Source organism: Dreissena polymorpha, chromosome 2 (assembly GCF_020536995.1).
Source record: "Dreissena polymorpha isolate Duluth1 chromosome 2, UMN_Dpol_1.0, whole genome shotgun sequence".
NCBI lineage: Eukaryota > Metazoa > Mollusca > Bivalvia > Myida > Dreissenidae > Dreissena > Dreissena polymorpha.
In genome coordinates, this window is record NC_068356.1 from 36,878,905 (window position 1) to 36,899,950 (window position 21,046).

General features: G+C 34.7%; 2 protein-coding genes across 5 annotated transcripts in view; both read left to right on the plus strand.

Annotated features, from left to right (window-relative positions):
• LOC127866621 (cytochrome c oxidase assembly protein COX18, mitochondrial-like) overlaps window positions 1-12,897 on the plus strand; it is a 284,996-nt gene extending 272,099 nt beyond the window's left edge. For all 4 annotated transcript variants that reach the window (XM_052407305.1, XM_052407304.1, XM_052407303.1 and 1 more), the window contains 5 exons: window positions 2,834-2,978; window positions 3,568-3,603; window positions 4,114-4,241; window positions 6,730-6,870; window positions 10,841-12,897. In XM_052407305.1, coding sequence (XP_052263265.1) covers window positions 2,834-2,978; window positions 3,568-3,603; window positions 4,114-4,241; window positions 6,730-6,870; window positions 10,841-11,077 — 687 coding nt within the window. In that variant the 3' untranslated portion in view covers window positions 11,078-12,897. The remainder of the gene's footprint in view (window positions 1-2,833; window positions 2,979-3,567; window positions 3,604-4,113; window positions 4,242-6,729; window positions 6,871-10,840) is intronic.
• Window positions 12,898-18,096: 5,199 nt separating this feature from the next.
• LOC127869660 (uncharacterized) overlaps window positions 18,097-21,046 on the plus strand; it is a 35,703-nt gene continuing 32,753 nt past the window's right edge. Inside the window, 2 exon segments of the mRNA XM_052412318.1 lie at window positions 18,097-18,498; window positions 18,859-18,929. Coding sequence (XP_052268278.1) covers window positions 18,436-18,498; window positions 18,859-18,929 — 134 coding nt within the window. The 5' untranslated portion in view covers window positions 18,097-18,435.

Sequence of the window (21,046 nt, forward strand, 5' to 3'; positions counted from 1 at the left end):
ACTTTAACCTTGGTCATAACTTTTGCAATATTGAAGATAGCAACTGGATATTTGGTATGCATGTGTATCTCATGAAGCTGCACATTTTGAGTGGTGAAAGGTCAAGGTCATCCTTCAAAGTCAAAGGTTTAATATATGGTTTCAAAGCGCAGTAGGGGCATTCATTGTGTTTCACAAACACAGCTCTTGTTCAGCATATCTCACCATAGTTAAAAATGTTTTTTGTCCGATTTAAAATATGGCTGCCAGGGGATGCGGCAGTTTGCCGTATAAAGTTTAAATGGTTTGTTCAATGTAAAAGAGACATACAGTCCCTTAGTGTACACGTTCAATACATAATAACATATGTAAACACATTGAATTTCATAAGTTATTAAATAATGTATCAATACATGAAAAGGTCTAGGACAATAAGTTTACAGCATTTAGAATCTAACAATTTTATAATACCGTAATAACATAAAAAAGACCAATTTACAAGAAATTAAGAAGTCAACTTTGAGTAATAAATTATACACAAATAATCTTAATAATACATGTATTTATTCAGGTTTCTTTGACTAAATGCTTAATCTACAAACATAGCTAAGATTTTGTTGGTACTTGTATAACCAGATTGCATTAATACAATAAACTTAAACATGTTTGGTCTTTTTGTTGACATTTTCTCTCTTGAAAAGGTATAGATTCAGGTTAAACTTGTTCAGAACAATGGTCCTAATGATATAGTGGCCAAGAAATTGGTCATGTGAGGTAAAAGAACCAGGTAAAGTGATCAAATTAAAGAAAAGGTTGTTAACACTCTAGAAGTCATATTGTTAGAAAAATCTTCATAAAAACAACTTCTTTTAAGCCTACCTATGTTGCACTAATCATGAAACCTATGAAGCCTACATATACATATAGTACACTGATCATGAATGCTATTAAGCATGCCTATAGTAAACTGATCATGATTCCTTTTAAGCCTACCTATATCACACTGATCATGAAACCTATTAAGGCTACCTATATCACACTGATCATGATTCCTTTTAAGCCTACCTATATCACACTGATCATGAAACCTATTAAGGCTACCTATAACACTGGTCATGACTCCTTTTAAGTATCTATATCACACTGATCATGACTCCTTTTAAGCCTATCTGTAGTACTAATCATGAAACCATTAAGCCTTTATATAGAATTCTGATACTGACTCCTTTAAAGCCTACCAGTATCACGCTGATCATGACTAGAGCCTTACTATAGTACATGTGACACCCTTTTCAAGGAAATCTCCATGTGGAGATGGAATTAAATACCTTAAAGGGACTGTCAACCACGACGACTAAGAAAATAAAAGTTGTAAAATACCGTATTTTTTTACAATTATTAGTTTATATTGATTAAAATATCACGAATGGTATATTACATTACTTGAAAGAAGTTGTTATGTTTTCATATTTTCAGTATATTCGGTAATAAATTTTCCTGGGTATGTCTACCAGGTAACTACCAGTTAACTATAAATAACGCCAGTAGATTCAATCATCATCGTCACGTAATAAACCCAGGAATGCAAATTGTGCATGCGTAGTGAATTGTGTATATTTGATATATAACATGATCAATCACTTGCGTTATTTATAGTGTGTATATCGTTATGTCACCTTTTTCGGTGATGTACTTTCGATTTTATATCGTGAAATTCTATTACCCCAAAATCTTAAAAATATGAACTTTTTTCAAGTAATGTAATATACTAGTCGTGAAATTTTAATCAATATAAACTAATAATTGTTAAAAAAATATGGTATTTTGGAACTTTTCTTTTATCGTCATTCGTGGTTGACAGTCCCTTTAATAATGTGTCAGTAAATAAAGCAATAAACCAGTACCTTTGTTTGTTTCAAACAAAGATATTTTTTGATAAATGTTTTTTTTAGTTTACTAGATAGAAAAATACATTTTTGGTTTTCGGGTTGTTATGTTAAATTTGACCTTCAGTTTAAGTCATGATAAAAAAGAATAGAATGAGGCTTTGGTTTGTGTTTTGAAGTTTTGTTTAAAAATTCGCAAAATTTATTATTTTTTGTTAAAATCTTTACCAGTTAATTACCTGTTAGTAGCTGTAGCAGAATTTTATTTACATTAGCAACGATAACCACACACAAATAATAATATCCACATGCTTTTATGGAGTTATTATAAACATTAAAAACCAATTCAAATACTATATACATGTATAAATAAACACAAACATATGGTCACATATGATATAAACTGAATCAACAGTAACTATTTTCTTTTTTGAAGATTGTTTACACAGTTACATTCAATAAAATTGTTTTATAGTACAGGTATACTGAAACATTTTGAGGTATTATGGTGAACTGATTAATAGGTGATCCAGTTAAGGTTGTAGTAACTTGTTGCATATCTAATATATACATATACTTATATCAGATATTTACTTAAATCAGATATTCATTTGACTTACTTAAACTACTTAGGCTTAATTACTTCCTTCAGTTATTCGTTTTCAAATGTCATATCATGCAGGAAACCAGCAGAACCTAATTATTTGTTTAACCCTTTCCCCCATAAGAAGCAAAGTGACAATTGCTTTTGCAACCAGCATAAAACCAGAAAGCCTCCGAGTAACTCGCAGTCCGTTCAGGTTTTATGCTGTTTGCTGCTCATCAGTAACTAAGGGTTAGAAATGAAACCCCTAAAAATCTGGTAAGAAAGGTCTTAAATATAACTTTCTGAGGGACTACAAATGTGTCAAAATACTCATCTAAGTGGTAAATGGTTAATATAACATATTACAATTATGTCTTTCAAGGCTCACAAGCAGCTGCAAGAGCTTAACAAGGAGACAAAATGTTCAAGCATGAAGTCAATTGCTTACAACATTCTGCCGCTGCCTGTATGGATGGGCTTTTCATTTGCTATCAGAAACTTGATGGGGTTTACAAGCATGCGACAATGTAAGTTGTAATGTTTAGAAAATTTTACTTTGAATGTGTCAAATCCCATACAAATTTTAAATACAGTTAAATTGAAAATAAAAAAATAAAAAGATTTTATTAAGTCATTTTGTTATAGGCTCTGGGATGACTCTGACCCTGAATTTACTGACAATTTCATTTCATTTTATTGTCATCATGGCGTTGGCGTTGGCGTTCGGCTCCTAACTACACTTTTCTTAAATGCTATTGCATTCAAACTTGGTACACTTACTTTCATGAGGGGACTCCACTCTGTGCCAGAATTATGTGTGCAAATTTTGGTTAAGTTTTGCGTTTAGTTACTTTTCTCAGTAAGTATCAATGCTATTGCATTCAAACTTGGTACACTTACTTACTATCATGAGGGGACTGGGCAGGCAAAGTTAGATAACTCTGGCATGCATTTTGACAGAATTATGTGCCCTTTTATACAATGACAATTTTGGTTAATGTTTAGGTCCATTTTATTCCTTAAGCATCAAAGTTTTATCTTTTTCTCTACTACATTAAAAGCAAATATTTTACTCCACCTGTATTTAGTTTTACAAACATACAATTTCCTTTTTAGCTGATTCCATGATGGGGTATACAAGCATATGGGAATGTAAGTTGTACATTAAGAAGTTCTTTATTTTGAATGTGACAAATCAAAAACCATTTAAAATACAACTAAATTGACCGAACAAAAAAAAGTATGATTTTATAATGCTGTTATCTTGTTTTATGATTTGAGGTGACTTCACTCGAGCCTTAAATGTGTTATTAACCGAGTATATCAATGTTATATTAATAGTTTTCTTGACTGCATTTAAAACAAGTATGTGATACTAACTTTATCGGCAACATCGATATGATACTGTCGTTTGGAATTGTAGATACATGTTTATCTATTTGTAAATGACAACAAACTGTTAAGTTAGCGTCAATAAAACATTCTATATGTCTGTCGGTATTAATAAACATACTTTATAACTTTATATACTTTATAAACTCGTCATTCAAAGAAAGATAAAAACTCGGCAAGCCTCGTTTTCATCTTTATTTAGATGACTTGTTCAATAAATTCAATACAAAATGACCACTAATGCAAGATCCTATATATATTATTTGCAAGCCAAGTCCATAGAAGTCATACCTGACCTATCAACGCAGGGTGTACTGTGGTTCCAGAACTTGGCTGTGATGGACCCTTTCCATGTTCTTCCCATGATAGCAGGACTGGGGTTCATCATGACAAATAGGGTATTGTAGAGTTTAATATGTGTGTTAACTTTATTAGTCCCCTACCGGTTTCATCGGAGGGGACTTATGGTTTGCGCTCTGTGTGTCAGTCAGTCTGTGAGTCTGTCACACTTTTCTGGATCCTGCGATAAGTTTTAAAGTTCTTAATATTTTTTCATGAAACTTGAAACATGGATAGATGGCAATATTGACATTATGCACATCATTTCATTTTGTTCCTACGTCAAAAATTCTGGTTGCTATGAAAACACATGAACTAGAAATACTGCTGGAAATGGTGGTTTTCTGGATCCTGCGATAACTTTAAAAGGTCTTCATATTTTTTCATGAAACTTGATACATGGATAGATGGCAATATGGACATTATGCATGTTATTTCATTTTGTTCCTACGTCAAAAATTCTTGTTGCTATGGCAACAAATAGTCTAGAAACTCTGCTGAAAATGGTTGTTTTCTGGATCCTGCTATAACTTTAAAAGTTCTTCATATTATTAGCTTGGCTGTTTTCGGAGGAAACCCGAGGTATTGACATAGCCAGCTTGTTGTGTCGTCTGCCGTCCTTAAACCTTCACATTTTTTCAAGGTTTTGAACATTGGCTGTAAAATCAAAGTGCTTCAACCTACAACTTTTAAACTTCATATGAAGATGCACCTTGATGAGTTCTACACGCCACACCCATTTTGGGGTCACTAGGTCAAGGTCCCTGTGATCTCTAAAAAAAACAACAACTTTTGAAAAGCTTTCATTTATTCAAAACTGCACCTGCAGCCAAGCGTGGCACCCATTATGCGGTGCTCTTGTTTTAATGAAACTTCTAACATGGATAGATGGCAATATGGACATTATGCACATCATTTCATTTTGTTCCTATGTCAAAAATTCTGGTTGCTATGGCAACAAAAAAAATATTCTGACAATGGTGGAATTTCTGACAATGGTGGAGCCGGTAGGGGACTTTAATTGCTTGGCAATAGTCTTGTTATATTATATTATCACTAGGGATGCAAGAGGTTTACTGGTTAACCTACCAAAACAATCAGTTAACTAGTTACATTATATACACATTATATAAAATATAACATACATTTACACAATTTAAGTAAAAGTTTTAGCACATTCAGAATCTAATTTAGCCGGTAATTTACAATTCAAGCGATTTTAAATTACTCTATTTCTATAGAGAGTACATGTACGAGCAATATGACATTTGACAGTCAACATTAAAATTTTTACTTATTAAGGTTGTTCAGTTAACTGTTTATTACTTGTCACAGTGGAAGGTCAACTGGTTAATGTTTTTTGTAACCTGTTGCATCATCCCTAATTATTACTGGTCATAATTTTATTTGAACGTAGTCCCCTACAGGTTTCAACAGGTTGACCAGTTGTTTATATGTGCATATCAAAACTGATTTTGTTTTAAGGTTTAGGTAGTTTTGAAGCAAGGCATATGGTGCATCAAATTTTGGCATAATTATGGCCCTTATAAATCTTTACCACAATAGACAATATTATAAATACTTACAAAATTGAAGGGCCACATTTGTAAAACTGCTTCACAGAAAGAATTCAGATTTTAATAGCTGAATACCTTTATGTGTTGGTTAGCCAAGGAATTTTCCCTAGGACCAATTTTGGCAGATTTATGACTCTTAGTAACTATGTCCACAAATATATTTTTGTGTCATTTTTAGCTCGGCTGTTTTGTCATAGCCAGCTTGTCGTGTCGTCCGCCATCCGCGTTAAGCTCAAACCTTGACATGTTGCTCTAAAAACAAAGTGCTTCCACCTACAATTTTGAAACGTCATGTGTAGATGCACCTTGATAACTTCTACACGCCACACCCATTTTTGGGTCACAAGGTCAAAGGTCAAGGTCACCTCTAAAAAAAAAATATTCTGACAAGCTTTCATTTATTTAAAACTGCACCCGCAGCCGAGCGCTGGCACCCTTTATGCGGTGCTCTTGTTAGCTCTCCTGAGCACATGCTCATGGTGAGTTTTTTTTATCACCTTTTGACTGATTTTTGTCATGCAGCTTCTGTTGTGCATCATCAACAGCTTAGTTGTGAATACTTAGGAGGCCACATTTACGATCCAGTCTATTAGCAAAATGACTTCTATACAAACACAAGGTTGTATATTTAGTATGTTAACATCATACAGTAGTCGTGAACACAGTTTTGTTACAGTATGATGATGGATAACCACTGGCCATGCCCTGTGTGACACAATATTATGTAGAGTTATGTTAAAAAAGTGCTGTAAAATCTATTTCTCTAAAACACGTAAGTCCCAGCGATTTAATATTCGGTATTTAACATTGTATTGTGGTCCTCAAGAATTATTTCTCAAATTATGCCCTTAAGGCCAAAATTATCTGCATGATTAATTTAGACTTTTATATCAACATATATGTATAAAACGTTTTGGTTGAAATTCTGCATTGAGAATTTAATTACCTTGATTTACTTTTGATCTTATAGATATTAAGCCTTTCGCGACCCGTGCAGAAAGTGGACAGATACCATCCAGCCTTTCTTTCCTACATCAGAATGAAAATGATCACTAGATTCTTCGATGCTTGGTCACTGTTTTTTATTTACATCACATGGAATGTCATGTCTGTAAGTAGGTTTTATACTGTAATATTATTTTAATGCGTTCGTAAAATGGAACTTCCTTTTAAATTGTGTCAGAGTAAAATCATTTTTTATAATGTTTGGTTTGTTGTCGTTATTCTAAAATGCTATATAAGAAGTCATAAAATACCTATTGGTCTAGAAATAAGAAAAATTGCTTGTTTAACTGAAAGTCTATGTAAGAAAATGTTTGATAGACCAAAAAAATCTATTCTGGATGACAGAATTTAGGTATTGGGATCTAGTTAGTGGAACACATATCCGTTTTTATCTCAAGATTTGATCAAACCAGTTGTTAGTTATAGAAACCAACGTTACTGTCAGTTGCCCAGATATATTAAAGAAAAGTACATAACTTTTATCCCCCACCAAAGTTGTCCATCCGTCCGCAACACTGTTGTCAATAATACCCGAAAGGGGAGTTAGACAGTATAGATAGATAGATAGTGTACCGAGCCATACCTTGGAACTGCTTTGGCCAATTTCATTAAAACTTGGTTTGAGTATATATATGGATAAGAGGATGATGCTTGTCAAATGCTGTTGCAATCTACTAGTTTTATGGTCCTTTTTATGCCCCCGGATCGAATGATATTGTTTTTGGCCTGTCTGTCTGTCATTCTGTCCCAAAACTTGAACCTTGGTTAAAGTTTTGCGATATCTTTTGCAATATTAAAGATAGAAACTTGATATTTGGCATGCATGTGTATCTCATGGAGCTGCACATTTTGAGTGGTGAAAGGTCAAGGTCATCCTTAAGGTCAAAGGTAAAAAAAACAATATCAAGGGAAGTACTAAGCTTTAAAGGGAGATAATTATCTATACCTGCCAAATGATAAAAAATAAATCAATCAATCAAAGTGGTGCAGTAGGGGGCATTGTGTTTCAGACAAACACATCTCTTGTTTAACTTGAAAATAAGCACTCTTTTGTATCTGGAGCAAAGTCTTAGAAATGCTTGCGCAGATTTCATTGAAACTTGCTATGAGTGTATATATGGATAAGAGGATTATTCACGTTAAACTGCAAAGCAAGCCATTTGTTAATAATGGATTTATGGCCCTTTTTGAAATTAAATAACCGTTTTGTATAGAATTTTTATCTGTCTCGAGCTGTATCTCAAATAACAAATGAGCCACATGCAGTCATGAGACTTACCACCATTGTTATAAATCATCTGGGACTAAGTCACATTCAAGACCCATTACCTCACAGGTAAGGTCAAGCTCACACATTTAGGTCGAAGATCACACATTTGCTGAATTATTTATAATTCAGCCATGACTTCACTATGCACCAAGGGATTCTGTCATAACTTTCTACCATTGCTCTTCCTTATCTGGTTGTGTGTCATAGGTAAGACTCAGGTCTCTATGGTCAAGGTCACATAATGAGGTCAAATGTGACGAATTTTGATGAACTATGTCTTTTTTGTTAGGATTTTATCATACATCAAGGGATATTTAATTGCCCATATGGAATTCATAGCCTTTTTATGTCCCCCTACCACTTTAGTGGGCGACATATTGTGTTTGCCCTGTCTGTTGGTTTGTTTGTTTGCCCCAACATTTTGCCATAACTTTTGCAATATTGAATATAGCAACTTGATATTTTGGCATGCATGTGTATCTCATGGAGCCAGAGCTCCAGATAAGGATTTAGTCTAAAGGGTATTTTACCCCCTGAAATTATTGTTAAAAGGTATTTTACTCCTTTGATTCAGCCATAAAGGGTATTATGGAATTTTGAGATGTATTTTCCATTCCATAGAAAACTGACATAGTACATGGCGTGTTTAATCTAGAATTATTATTAATAGTTAATTAATAAATGCAAACAGAATAAATTATCAATGATGATATGAACAGACTTTCTTTAAAATATTCAACTTACATGTGTTGTATCTCTGTCTTGATTGGGTCTTTCTTGTATATAGTATTCATGTAGTACACCACGAACGACATTTCTCAATTAAACTAAGTTATGGCACTGCTTGTGCAATGAAAAAAAAAGTCACACTATATGTGGTCTATGCAAGTTAACAATAAACTTCTTCAACAATGAGATCGCTTAAAATTATTAAAAAAATTTATAGAAGCATCATAAGATTTATGGCATATTGTAATATACAATTACCTCCTGCAGGAGCGGCTGTTCGATTGAAACGTCCCTTTATTGAACCTAGAACACAATGGGCCGCCATTTTTATTTCACGGTTCTTTTGACTGACTTACTTTTGATTCAAAGGTTGACTTAAACTAAACCCTTAACAGGATTATTTGTTTAACCGGTTACGCACTTTAATCGATCAAAAATGCTTACCAAGATTTGTATTGGGTAATGTTATGCACTGCGCCGATTTTTAAAACGTTTTTTTAAATTTTCAATGCGTAAATACGCAGATACGCATCTTATCTGGAGCTCTGGATGGAGCTGCACATTTTGAGTGGTATAAGGTCAAGGTCAAATATATAGCTTCAAAGTGGCGCAAAAGGGGACATAGTGTTTCTGACAAACACATATCTTGTTTGTTAGGATTTTATCCTACATCAAGGGATTTTCAATTGCCTTGTGGAATTCATGTCTTTTTATGTCCCCCACCACTATACATGTTTTGTTTTGCTTTAATTTTTTACAGCCTGTGCCATTTGAATTGGGAAAATTAGCACAATAAACCGTGAAATTGGGAAAAATAGCAGCGATAAACCATGAAATTGCAAGTATAAACAGATTGCAACTAGGAGAAGTGCAACGACCTAGAAAAATAACTCTATCTACCTTAGTTTTTGAATTATCTCCCCTTTCATATAATTTCATAGTAAGTTTTTTGTCCGGAGCATAACTCTAAATCTACTGAAGGGATTTACTTGCAACTTATATAAATATAAACAGATGGCAAGTAGGAGAAGTGCAGTGACTAAGAACAATAACTCTATCTACCTTATTTTTTTTAATTATCTCTCCTTTTATATAATTTCAAAGTACATTTTTTTCCGGAGTATAACTCTAAATCTACTGAAGGGATTTACTTGAAACTTTAAATATAAACATATGGCAAGTAGAGTTACAGTGACTAAGAACCATAACTCTTTTGGCTGTAGTTTTTGAATTATCTCCCTTTATTATTTATTTTTTTTTTATGTCCCCCACCCACTATAGTGGGTGACATATTGTTTTTGCCCTGTCTGTTGGTGTGTTTGTTTGCCCCATCTTTAACATTTTGCTATAACTTTTGCAATATTGAAGATAGCAACCTCATATTTGGCATGCATGTGTATTTCATGGAGCTGCACATTTTGAGTGATGAAAGGTCAAGGTCAGCCTTCAAGGTCAAAGGTCAAATATATAGCTTCAAAGTGACGGAGAAGGGGACATAGTGTTTCTGACAAACACATATCTTGTTTAAAATATTTTATTATGCCCCTGTTCGAAGAAGAGGGTATATTGTTTTGCACATGTCCGACGGGTCCGTCCACCAGATGGTTTCCGGATGATAACTTAAGAAGGCTTAAGCCTAGGATCATGAAACTTCATTGATTCATTGATCATGACTGGCAGATGACCCCTATTGATTTTCAGGTCACTAGGTCAAAGGTCAAGGTCGCAGTGACTAGAAACAGTAAAAAGGTTTCTGGATGATAACTCAAGAATGCTTACGCCTAGGATCATGAAATTTTTTAATGTGGAGCTTTATTTTTAAACTGCCTTTATAGGTTTTGTTAAACTTTTACAAAAGTGTATCAATGCATGATCCTTGAGTTTTGCTTTGCAAGCATTTAGCAGGTGATATAAATTCAACTAATTTACTTGTAAATAATGAGTGGCCCACCTGAACTACCAACTTTAATAATTGATTCGCCAAGGTTAAATTTATTGCCCAGGGTGAACTGGAAACCTATAATTTTCATTCCATGTTGTAGTATTATAACTATGAAAGGGTTGTATTCCTTTGCAGGGTGTCACCTATTATTGGGCGTTGTCAGCATTTACTGCGGTCTTATCACGCCTGCTGTTAATGCATCCAAAACTCATGAAGACCTTGCTTTCTAAAGAGGACTATCAGTTTGGTGTGGAGCGCAAGATGCTTCTTGAAAGGCCCTACCACATTATGTGGGTCAACTTCAGAGCACGGTGGACAGGGGAACAGAAGATCTACATGGAACTACCAGACAATAAACGCAGAAGAACGTAGCTCAAATTGTGGAATTTTAATGAAAAATAAAACAATTTATCATATGGAGCTGTGAATGAAATGTGATATTTTTGGATAACTTAAATACTAGTAACATCCATTAATGTTATAGGTGATTTGCATTTGTTAAATCTTGTGTTTTAATTCAAATGAATGTGCCTCATTCTGGGAAATCTAGGCTTAATGCATGTGCTAAAGTGTCATCCCAGATTACCCCGTGCAGCCCACACAGGCTAATCAGGGGCAACAACTACCTGCTGAACTGGATTTTCTGTTTTCCCAAAGCAAGGCTCAAATTGATTTAAAAGTAACCACCAATAATATAAGTGGCGTTCTGAGAAAACTGGAGATAATGCATGTGCATAAAGTGTCGTCCCTGGGACGACACTTTCCGCTTTTATGACATTTTTGGTTTAATTGAAGTCTCTTCTTAGCAAAAATCCAATTTAGGCGGAAAGTGCAGTCTGCACAGGCTAATCTGGGAAGACACTACACACATGCATTATGCCCAGTTTTCTCAGAACACGACTCATATAAACATACATGTTGAAGGCGATTCTCTTATGTTAAAGTCTTGTGTGCTGTGTTTGAATTCAAACAAATATATAGACAGTCAATATATAGAATATTTTTATCATGTGATGAACGGGCTGATCGTGTATCCTTCTAATTACAAGTCAGCTATAGAAGAAATAATTCTGCAAGTGGACAGTTAATGATTGCTATTATAATTAGATATATTATGTTCAAAACTGTTAAACAGTATATCTTAAATTTCTGTTCCTTGGACAAAGGTTAGGCAGTTTATTTCTTTATCTTTTCCACATAGATAAGTATGTTCACGCATTTGAAGTCCCTTAGAAAGTTATATTTAATTGAAGACCTTTTTTTGCTAGATTCCAGTTTTAAAGGCTTCATTTCCAAACCTTAGATACTGATAAGCAGCAAACAATATAAAACCTGAACAGATAGGGAGTTACTCACAGGTTGTTCTGGTTTTATGCTGTTTGCCATTTTTACATTGCTTCTAAGTGGGAAAGGGTTAAGCATATTTTGATTAGTATTAGAACCTTATTGTTCTGCATTATATTACACTAGTTTTACTTTTTTATGAATTGTCCTACCCTTGTGTCCATTAAGATCAGAAAGATTGTGTTTGTTAGATATATGTTTGCCAAACTATTTGTCATTTGGAAAAACATTAATAGAAGTGAACCTAAATGAAGTGAATTTTATCTTTTTGAGCCTGTGTGCCTCATGTTCAACTGGATGACAATAGGAAAAGTTATAGTCACTTTTAGGTAAAGGATTTGAGCCATACACCGAGAAGACAGGGCTTAATGCATGTGCAAAATGTCATCCCAGATTAGCATGTGCAGACCAAACAGGCTAATAAGAGATGACAATTTTAACTTTTATGGAATGTTTTGTTTAAATTAAGTCTGTGAGGACTGCGCAGGCTAATCTGGGACAAAACTTTATGCACTTGGATTAAGCCCCATGTTCCCAGAGTAGGCTCATTTTAAATGAATGACGTAATGTCTTCTTGTTGTATGTGGTTTCTGCTATGTAACTAATCTTTCAGAGTGTAATTAAGGGGCCGTTCATACAGTATGTCACGCTCCAGAGGAGGAGGTGTTAGAAAGTGGTACATGGTGGAGGGGCAGGCCATCTGTGACGTCATACTTTTTTATATTATTATCTAATGTATTTTTTTTTTGATAAGATAATTTTATAGCTTAAAAAAAAATGTTCAAAATCTTTATGAAACATTTGAAATTGTATTATATCAAAATAGCATTAAATGGGTATCTACTGGATGTGTTGTTTGTGATTCCTGTCTCTAGGAGCGCTAGTATGCTGTTGCAAAGGTATGCTGTTGCCAAGCCTTGTTTTATTTAAGAATTGAATAGCATTTTTCTGCATTTCATCGGTTAATGAACAGAAAAATGCTATTCATTTTTATGCCCCCTTTCGAAGAAGAGGGGGTATATTGCTTTGCTCATGTCGGTCTGTCGGTCGGTCCGTCCACCAGGTGGTTGTCAGACGATAACTCAAGAACGCTTGGGCCTAGGATCATGAAACTTCATAGGTACATTGATCATGACTCGCAGATGACCCCTATTGATTTTGAGGTCACTAGGTCAAAGGTCAAGGTCACGGTGACCCGAAATAGTAAAATGGATTCCAGATGATAACTCAAGAACGCTTAGACCTAGGATCATGAAACTTGATAGGTAGATTGATCATGACTCGCAGATGACCCCTATTGATTTTCAGGTCACTAGGTCAAAGGTCAAGGTCACAGTGACCCGAAATAGTAAAATGGTTTCCGGATGATAAATCAATAACGCTTAGGCCTAGGATTATGAAACGTGATAGGTAGATTGATCATGACTCGAAGATGACCCCTATTGATTTTCAGGTCACTAGGTCAAAGTTCAAGGTCACAGTGACCCGAAATAGTAAAATGGTTTCCGGATGATAACTCAAGAACGCTTAGGCCTAGGATCATGAAACTTGATAGGTAGATTGATCATGACTCGCAGATTAACCCTATTGATTTTCAGGTCACTAGGTCAAAGGTCAAGGCCACAATGACCCGAAATAGTAAAATGGTTTCCGGATGATAACTGAAGAACACTTATTCCTAGGATCATGAAACTTGATAGGTAGATTGATCATGACTCGCAGATGACCCCTATTGATTTTCAGGTCACTAGGTCAAAGGTCAAGGTCACGGTGACCCGAAATAGTAAAATGGTGTCCGGATGATAACTCAAGAATGCTTATGGCTAGGATCATGAAACTTCATAGGTACATTGATCATGACTGGCAGATGACCCCTATTGATTTTCAGGTCACTAGGTCAAAGGTCAAGGTCACAGTGACAAAAAACATATTCACACAATGGCTCTCACTACAACGGAGAGCCCATATGGGGGGCATGCATGTTTTACAAACAGCCCTTGTTTATATTTACAACACAAAATGATCTTAAAGCTGAAATTCTATTGTGGTAAGGGTCATAAAAGCCCTTTTTATGTCCCCCACTATAGTAGTGGGGGACATATTGTTTTTGCCCTGTCTGTTGGTCTGTTGGTTGGTCTGTTGGTTGGTTGGTTTGCGCCAACTTTAACATTTGCAATAACTTTTGCAATATTGAAGATAGGAACTTGATATTTGGCATGCATATGTATCTCATGGAGCTGCACATTTTGAGTGGTGAAAGGTTAAGGTCATCCTTCAAGGTCAAAGGTCAAATATATGGGTCAAAATCGCTCATTTAATGTACACTTTTGCAGTATTTCAATATTCAAGATAGCAACTTGATATTTGGGATGCATGTGTATCTCATGGAGCTGCACAATTTGAGTGGTGAAAGGTCAAGGTCAGATGTCAAATATATGTGGCCCAAATCGCTAATTTTATGAATACTTTTGCAATATTGAAGATAGCAACTTGATATTTGGCATGCATGTGTATCTCATGGACCTGCACATTTTTAGTGGTGAAAGGTCAAGGTCACGGTCATCCTTTAAGGTCAAATATATGGGTCAAAATTGCTCATGTAATGTCACTTCTGCAATATTGAAGCTAGCAATTTTATATTTGAAATGCATGTGTATCTCATGGAGCTGCACATTTTAAGTGGTGAAGGGTCAAGGTCAAGGTCATCCTACAAGGTCAAACATCATATAGGGGGACATTGTGTTTCACAAACACATCTTGTTAATTTAGCGTATGAATCTATTTTCAGTGTCAGTTTCATCTCCGTTAAATGGGTATATCGTTGAAGTTGGCGCAAAAAAATATAACATCATTTCACTATTGACCAATAAAAAACGTCATAAAGTTTCGCGCAAAACGTTACTTCATTTTGGCAACTTGTTTATGACCAGAAAGTAGCGCCATTTATATTCATGTTTAGATTTGCATACGAAGTGGGTTCATCGGAAAATGAAAAACAGGTCACGTGAACAAATTATCCAATCAGAATGCAGCATTCATATCAATGTTACAGAAGTTGTAATTATATAATAGTGATGTGTAGTTTTTGCAAGCGTTTTCTTGAAATAAATCAAGATTTAGTAACTGCCTCAATTAATAACTATGACAACTGGTAACAATTAACTATTTGACTAGTAAAGTCATTTTAAGCAGAAATTTCATTTTATATTTTAATTCAGTTTTAATAATAGTGAAGTGTGTTTTAGATAAAATGTTCATTATGTGTTAATTTCTTTTTTTGGAAATTGCGACGTACTTAAGGTGTGGGCAGGGCAGATGTTTGTGACAGTGAGAGGCGGGTAAAGATGGTCGAAAAAAAGTGTGATGTATTTTATGGATGGCCCCTTACATTGACTGTTCAATATAAGATACATAACATGTGCTTGCCGGTCAAGATTCCATTCAAAGTCAAATATAAGGTAACGTACATCGTGATAACTTCAAAATGAGTTTTAGGATTGTTATATAAGTTCATATTATTATTCCACATGACTAGATGGTTTGTCACACACATGTTCGAGGCTAATTAATCAAAGGTCAATCTTTTATTTTATGGTAAGTGATTAATCGTATATGTATGGATAATCTCCTTTAAGTCTTTACTTTTTGGATTTTAAGAACTAATATTTTCTCTAAGTAGTTTACTTGTGAGTCACTACATTTTTTTTTATATTAAAATAATTCAAAGCATTTCTGGGGCAAAAAGCACCTTAAGTAATGGATGTAGCTTTAGTTTTAATATTATTGGCTGGCTACCTGTTTATTGCAATTATGGTGTAATGCTCAATTCAATTAATGTTTTTGGGCTTAGACGTTGTATATATTAAATGAAAGGAGTATTTAAGTTATGGAAATATGTATTGTTTATTGTTTCATTTTACCCTTTATTTTATGCTTATTTGAATATATTGGTAAATTACGTTCTGCCCTATTCTTGCAATTGCTTAAACAAAAATACAAAGCATGAGTCTTATTAAATTACATAGTGTATAGGTTATTCCTCATTTTTATGTTAAAAACTGTTTGTACAAAAAAATTAGCCAGTGCTATAAATAGGTTTTGTTAGTGGTATGCGTTGCAAGTCAGTCTGCTCTTTACTACGCTAAGAACGATAACCACCGCATCTGCCTGTTTATACTTCACCACTGGTACATTGCAGACAGTGAGTGCGTGTATGTAATCAATAGTTTTTAACAGGGTGTGCAACGACATTGGCCAGTTTTTCACTGAAATCTGTACATATTGGCTTCTTTTAGGGAAATCGGGGCTTAATGCTTGTCAAATAAGTGGTGTCCCAGATTAGCCTATGCATACTGATTAGCCTGTGCAATGCACACAAGCTAATCAAGACGACACTTTCTGATTTTATGGTGTTTTTCGTTTAAAGAGAGTATCAGGTACTGGGATGACACTTAATGCATATGAATTAAGCCCTGTTTTCCCAAAATGAAGCTTAAAATGATCTTTTCTATTAATGATTTGAAAAAAGTGATAATTACTTAAATGTAACCTCGCTTACAAGACAAATAAACAAAATCACTTTTAAATCAAATAAACAACCAATGAGTTCTAAATTTTAACCGTGTGGCATTTTTTAATAAACATCTAAATGGGACCTTTTCACAGTTTGTCTTTAAATGCTTTATATTGATATATGTTAACATAGAATCTTAAAAGCTCCATTAAAAAGAAACAAGAATAAAATTAAAGAAACAAAAAAAGTTACCCTTAACTGGGCTCGAACCACTGACCTCTGGAATAAAAGTCATTTAGACCATTCGGTTATCCGTGCTCATACAATGAGAGATGTATTTTATACTTTATATAAGCAATCCTCGTAGTATGAAAAAATATAACGACAACAACAGAACTTGCAATTATTAAATCGTTTAATTTTGTCAATTTACCAAAATGTAAAAAGGTCCCTTTAATGTCTTCAGACTTGCAAATTGAATTAGTTCAATACACTGTCAGATCTTGCATCATGAATAACTTACAGGTTAGTGGTTGCCTGCTAGCCTGGGGCCAGTCGATTTAAGCCCAGGAAACTCAATTTCAAAAGTTGATTACAGTTGGGCTAAAAAGCAGGGCAACTAGCTTTTTCAATGCTTGAACAACTCAATCCAATTAAACATAGAATACAAATTGGCGACTGTGGATCAATTAGGTCTAGGAAATGATTCAATTCCGGCTTACAACAAGACATGATGCATTAAATGTCTGTCATGTCGGCAAAATTGTTGCTCAATAATTTAAAGGGATCTTTTCACGCTTTGGTAAATTGACAAAATTGAAAAAAGTTGTTTCAGATTCGCAAATTTTCGTTTTAGTTATGATATTTGTGAGGAAACAGTAATACTGAACATTTACCATGGTCTAATATAGCCATTATATGCATCTTTTGACGATTTTAAAACCTAAAAATTATAAAGCGTTGCAACGCGAAACGATTGAATAATTTGGAGAGTTCTGTTTTTGTCGTTAAATTTTGTGAAACTACGAAGATTGCTTATATAATGTATAAAATACGTCAAGGATGTGTACTCGGCGGAATAGCTCAGTAGGCTAAAGCGTTTTTACTTCAGGACTCTGGCAGGACTCCAGAAGTCACTGGTTCGAAACCTGCTCCGGGCAATGTTCTTTTCCTTTTTTTAATTTTATTCTTGATTTTTTACTGGAGCTTTTACGATCCAATGTATACAATTATCAATATAAAGCATTTAATGAATAAGTTAAAAAATGCCAAAATCTGTGAAAAGGCCCCTTTAAAGAAAATAAATTAAAGTTTTAGATACACATAACACAACATGTACATGATGCTAGGCTTGTTTTTCTTTAGCAAGGCAATCAAAATTCTAAAGATGGTTGCCAGTGCAGCAACCAATTGCGAAAAAAAAGGTGATATTGTTGTTATTTTGTCTAAGTTCTCTCTCTTACATAAATAAACAGTGCACACACATCTCAACCTTTAAGACACACTCTATAAATTTGAATGGGTTGTGTTCATTTGAAACTTGCGATATAAAAAGCTATAACATAATTTTGAAAACTTAGTTGCGTCTAAGATTATGCAATAGCGAACAACTTCAGTGCCTTCAGCACTTTGATTCATTGTGTGATAGGCACTTGCCCGTTTGAAAACAACTTCTGAGAGCTTATCTGAATCCCTGATGAGAAGCCAATTAACTCAATCTTGCCAAGTGGGACTACTTCTTGGTGCTTGTAAACACTTGTATCTGGTCAGGCCTTAAGTTACATGGCCTAGTGGGGATATTGTAACATAAACAATTACCGGTAACTGATTTAAGACTTCTCTATGACTTGACTGGACATTTTGTGCTCCCAAAATGAGAGGGTTTAGAACTGTGCTCCTTACTTTATTTGTGTTTTCTCCAACATACAGCAGAAAGGTTAGTTGTTTATGTTTATTTGTATAATTATGTGGTTTGTATGTGAAGCCATTAGAGTAATCATTATACAAGTATAATCTTTTTTATATTTGGGGTTTTTAAAGTTTTATTTCACAATATATAATTTTGACTTTGAAAAGTTAACATCAAACAGACAGGGAAGAATTCAAACTTATTATGTAATCTTATACCTTTTAATGTATCCCTATATTTCTCCACATTCTAAAAGGGACTCACATAGAAATTATTTATATTTGTTATCAGAACTTCTTTAAATATAACCATTATGTTAGAAACTAATTTTCAACTATGCCAACCTGGATGCTAGAAAACTTCCAAAAATGATATTGTGACTTTCAGGCTGATCGCCATAGCCAGCGTGGTCGTTCCACAGAAGGGTATCAAGCCCCACATTCTGGTCAGAGAATCAGGTGATGTTTTAACCTGTATGACACACATTTATCTTTTCTGAATCTGGTTTAAATGATAATATTGTTTTGTGTGTGGGGGAGGGGGGGGGGGGGGGGGGGTCACCTAATTTTTGACAGTTTATGGGCAAATGGGAATATTTAGTATTGTGATTGTTTTATTCCTTTCTTGTCACACCTTTCTAAGACAGGCATTTTCTCATGCTTTTTAGCAAAACTTGGATGTTATAAAGTATAGATTAATGTTTTTAATATTTTTGCACATTTTTTTGGTCATAATTTTGACAGTTTTTTTCTTATTTCACCACAAAAACTGGAATCCCCACCTTGGAAGGTCAATGTACAACACTGTGGTTTAAATCGGTTTGAGGGCTAGCCAAACCTCGCACACCAGAACCAATCAAAGACCAAACTAGCGTCTAACATGGTATCAGTCAAATGTACCTATGCAGACAGAAAAGTCCTCATAATGCTTCAGATATGAGACGAAGAGTACAGAGTCAATCCATTACTTGTACGGCTGTAGATTGACTTATCAAATCATGTTTTCTGGTATTACAGAATCTCTCTCAAGGACAGCAATAAGAAGGCAGGGTGGGGGCATAGTTAGCAATAGGATTGGACAATGCAAGAAGAGTGATCGGTGTCTTGTTGCTCAGTTAGATCTTGTGAAAATGAACACTCTTATCAGTCAGAACCTTGCCATTCTGATGCATGACCTCTGATGACCTAACTCCATGCCTTCACATTCAGTAAGATCAATTCACTTCTTATTTATGACCTGTGGTGACCTAATTCCATGCATGACCCCTGGTGACCTAATTCGATGCCTTCATATTTAGTAAGATCAATTCACTTCTTATTCATGACCTCTGGTGACCTTATATCATGCCTTCACTTTCAGTAAGATCCATTCACTGCTTATGCATGACCTCTGGTGACCTAATTCCATGCCTTTACGTTCAGTAAGATCAATTCACTTTTTATTCATGACCTTTGGTGACCTTATTCCATGCCTTCACATTCACTAAGATCAATTCACTTCTTATGCATGACCTCTGGTGACCTTATACCATGCCTTCATAATCAGTAACATCAAATCACTTCTTATGCATCACCTCTGGTGACCTAATTCCATGCTTTCACGTTCAGTAAGATAAATTCACTTCTTATTTATGACCTCTTGTGACCTTATTCCATGCCTGACCGCCGGTGACCTAATTCTTAACGTTTTGTAAGATCAGTTCACTTTTGATGTATGACCTCTTGTGACCTAATTCCATGCCTTCACATTCAGTAAGATCAATTCACTCTTATGTATGACCTCTGGTGATCTAATTCCACGCCTTCACATTCAGTAAGATCACTTCTTATGTATGACCTTTTGTGACCTAACTCCATGAATGACCTCTTGTGACCTTATTTCATGCCTTCACGTTCAGTAAGATCAGGGTGTATGTAAGCAAAGTCTTTTAACCAAACCAATGATTTTTCAGGAAATTGTTTTTATACAGATTTCTTCTTCAGTTAGGATCAAGGACCTTCTTAACATCTGGAAAATAATCCTGGAACTTTAATGTACAGCCTATGGAGGCCATAATTGCCGTTTAGTCTATCAGCACCCTTTACTCTGCATGTGACAGGATTAACAGTTTCACTCGATTCTATTAAATTAGGGCCTTTTCATTCAAGGTCATTCGAGGTTTACCCAATGTGAGCGCCCCTATTGTCTTGGACACTATTAACCCTAGACACCACAGCAGCAAATTTGCAGGGGAATGCACTCTACTTTGTGCCAGCCTGTTATGACATGATTTTGACTTAACAAAATGATTGCTGTAGAAATTACGGCTGAAAATATTCATTTCATAAGTACAATTTGTTGTTTTTATTTTACTTTTTTTCACTCAAATCCACATAAAATAGCAAACAATTGTAATTCAGCAATGGTTTGTCTCTTACAGCTTCTAGATAGGGACGCAATTGTCAAAAAACACAAACATTTTGGTGTGGCTTAGCCTTTGATGAATTCTGAAACATAATATGCTGATGCCTTTATATTAAAATTAAAATATTTTTTTTTAGAACGCTACATGTGCACTTGGAAAGTTTATATATGA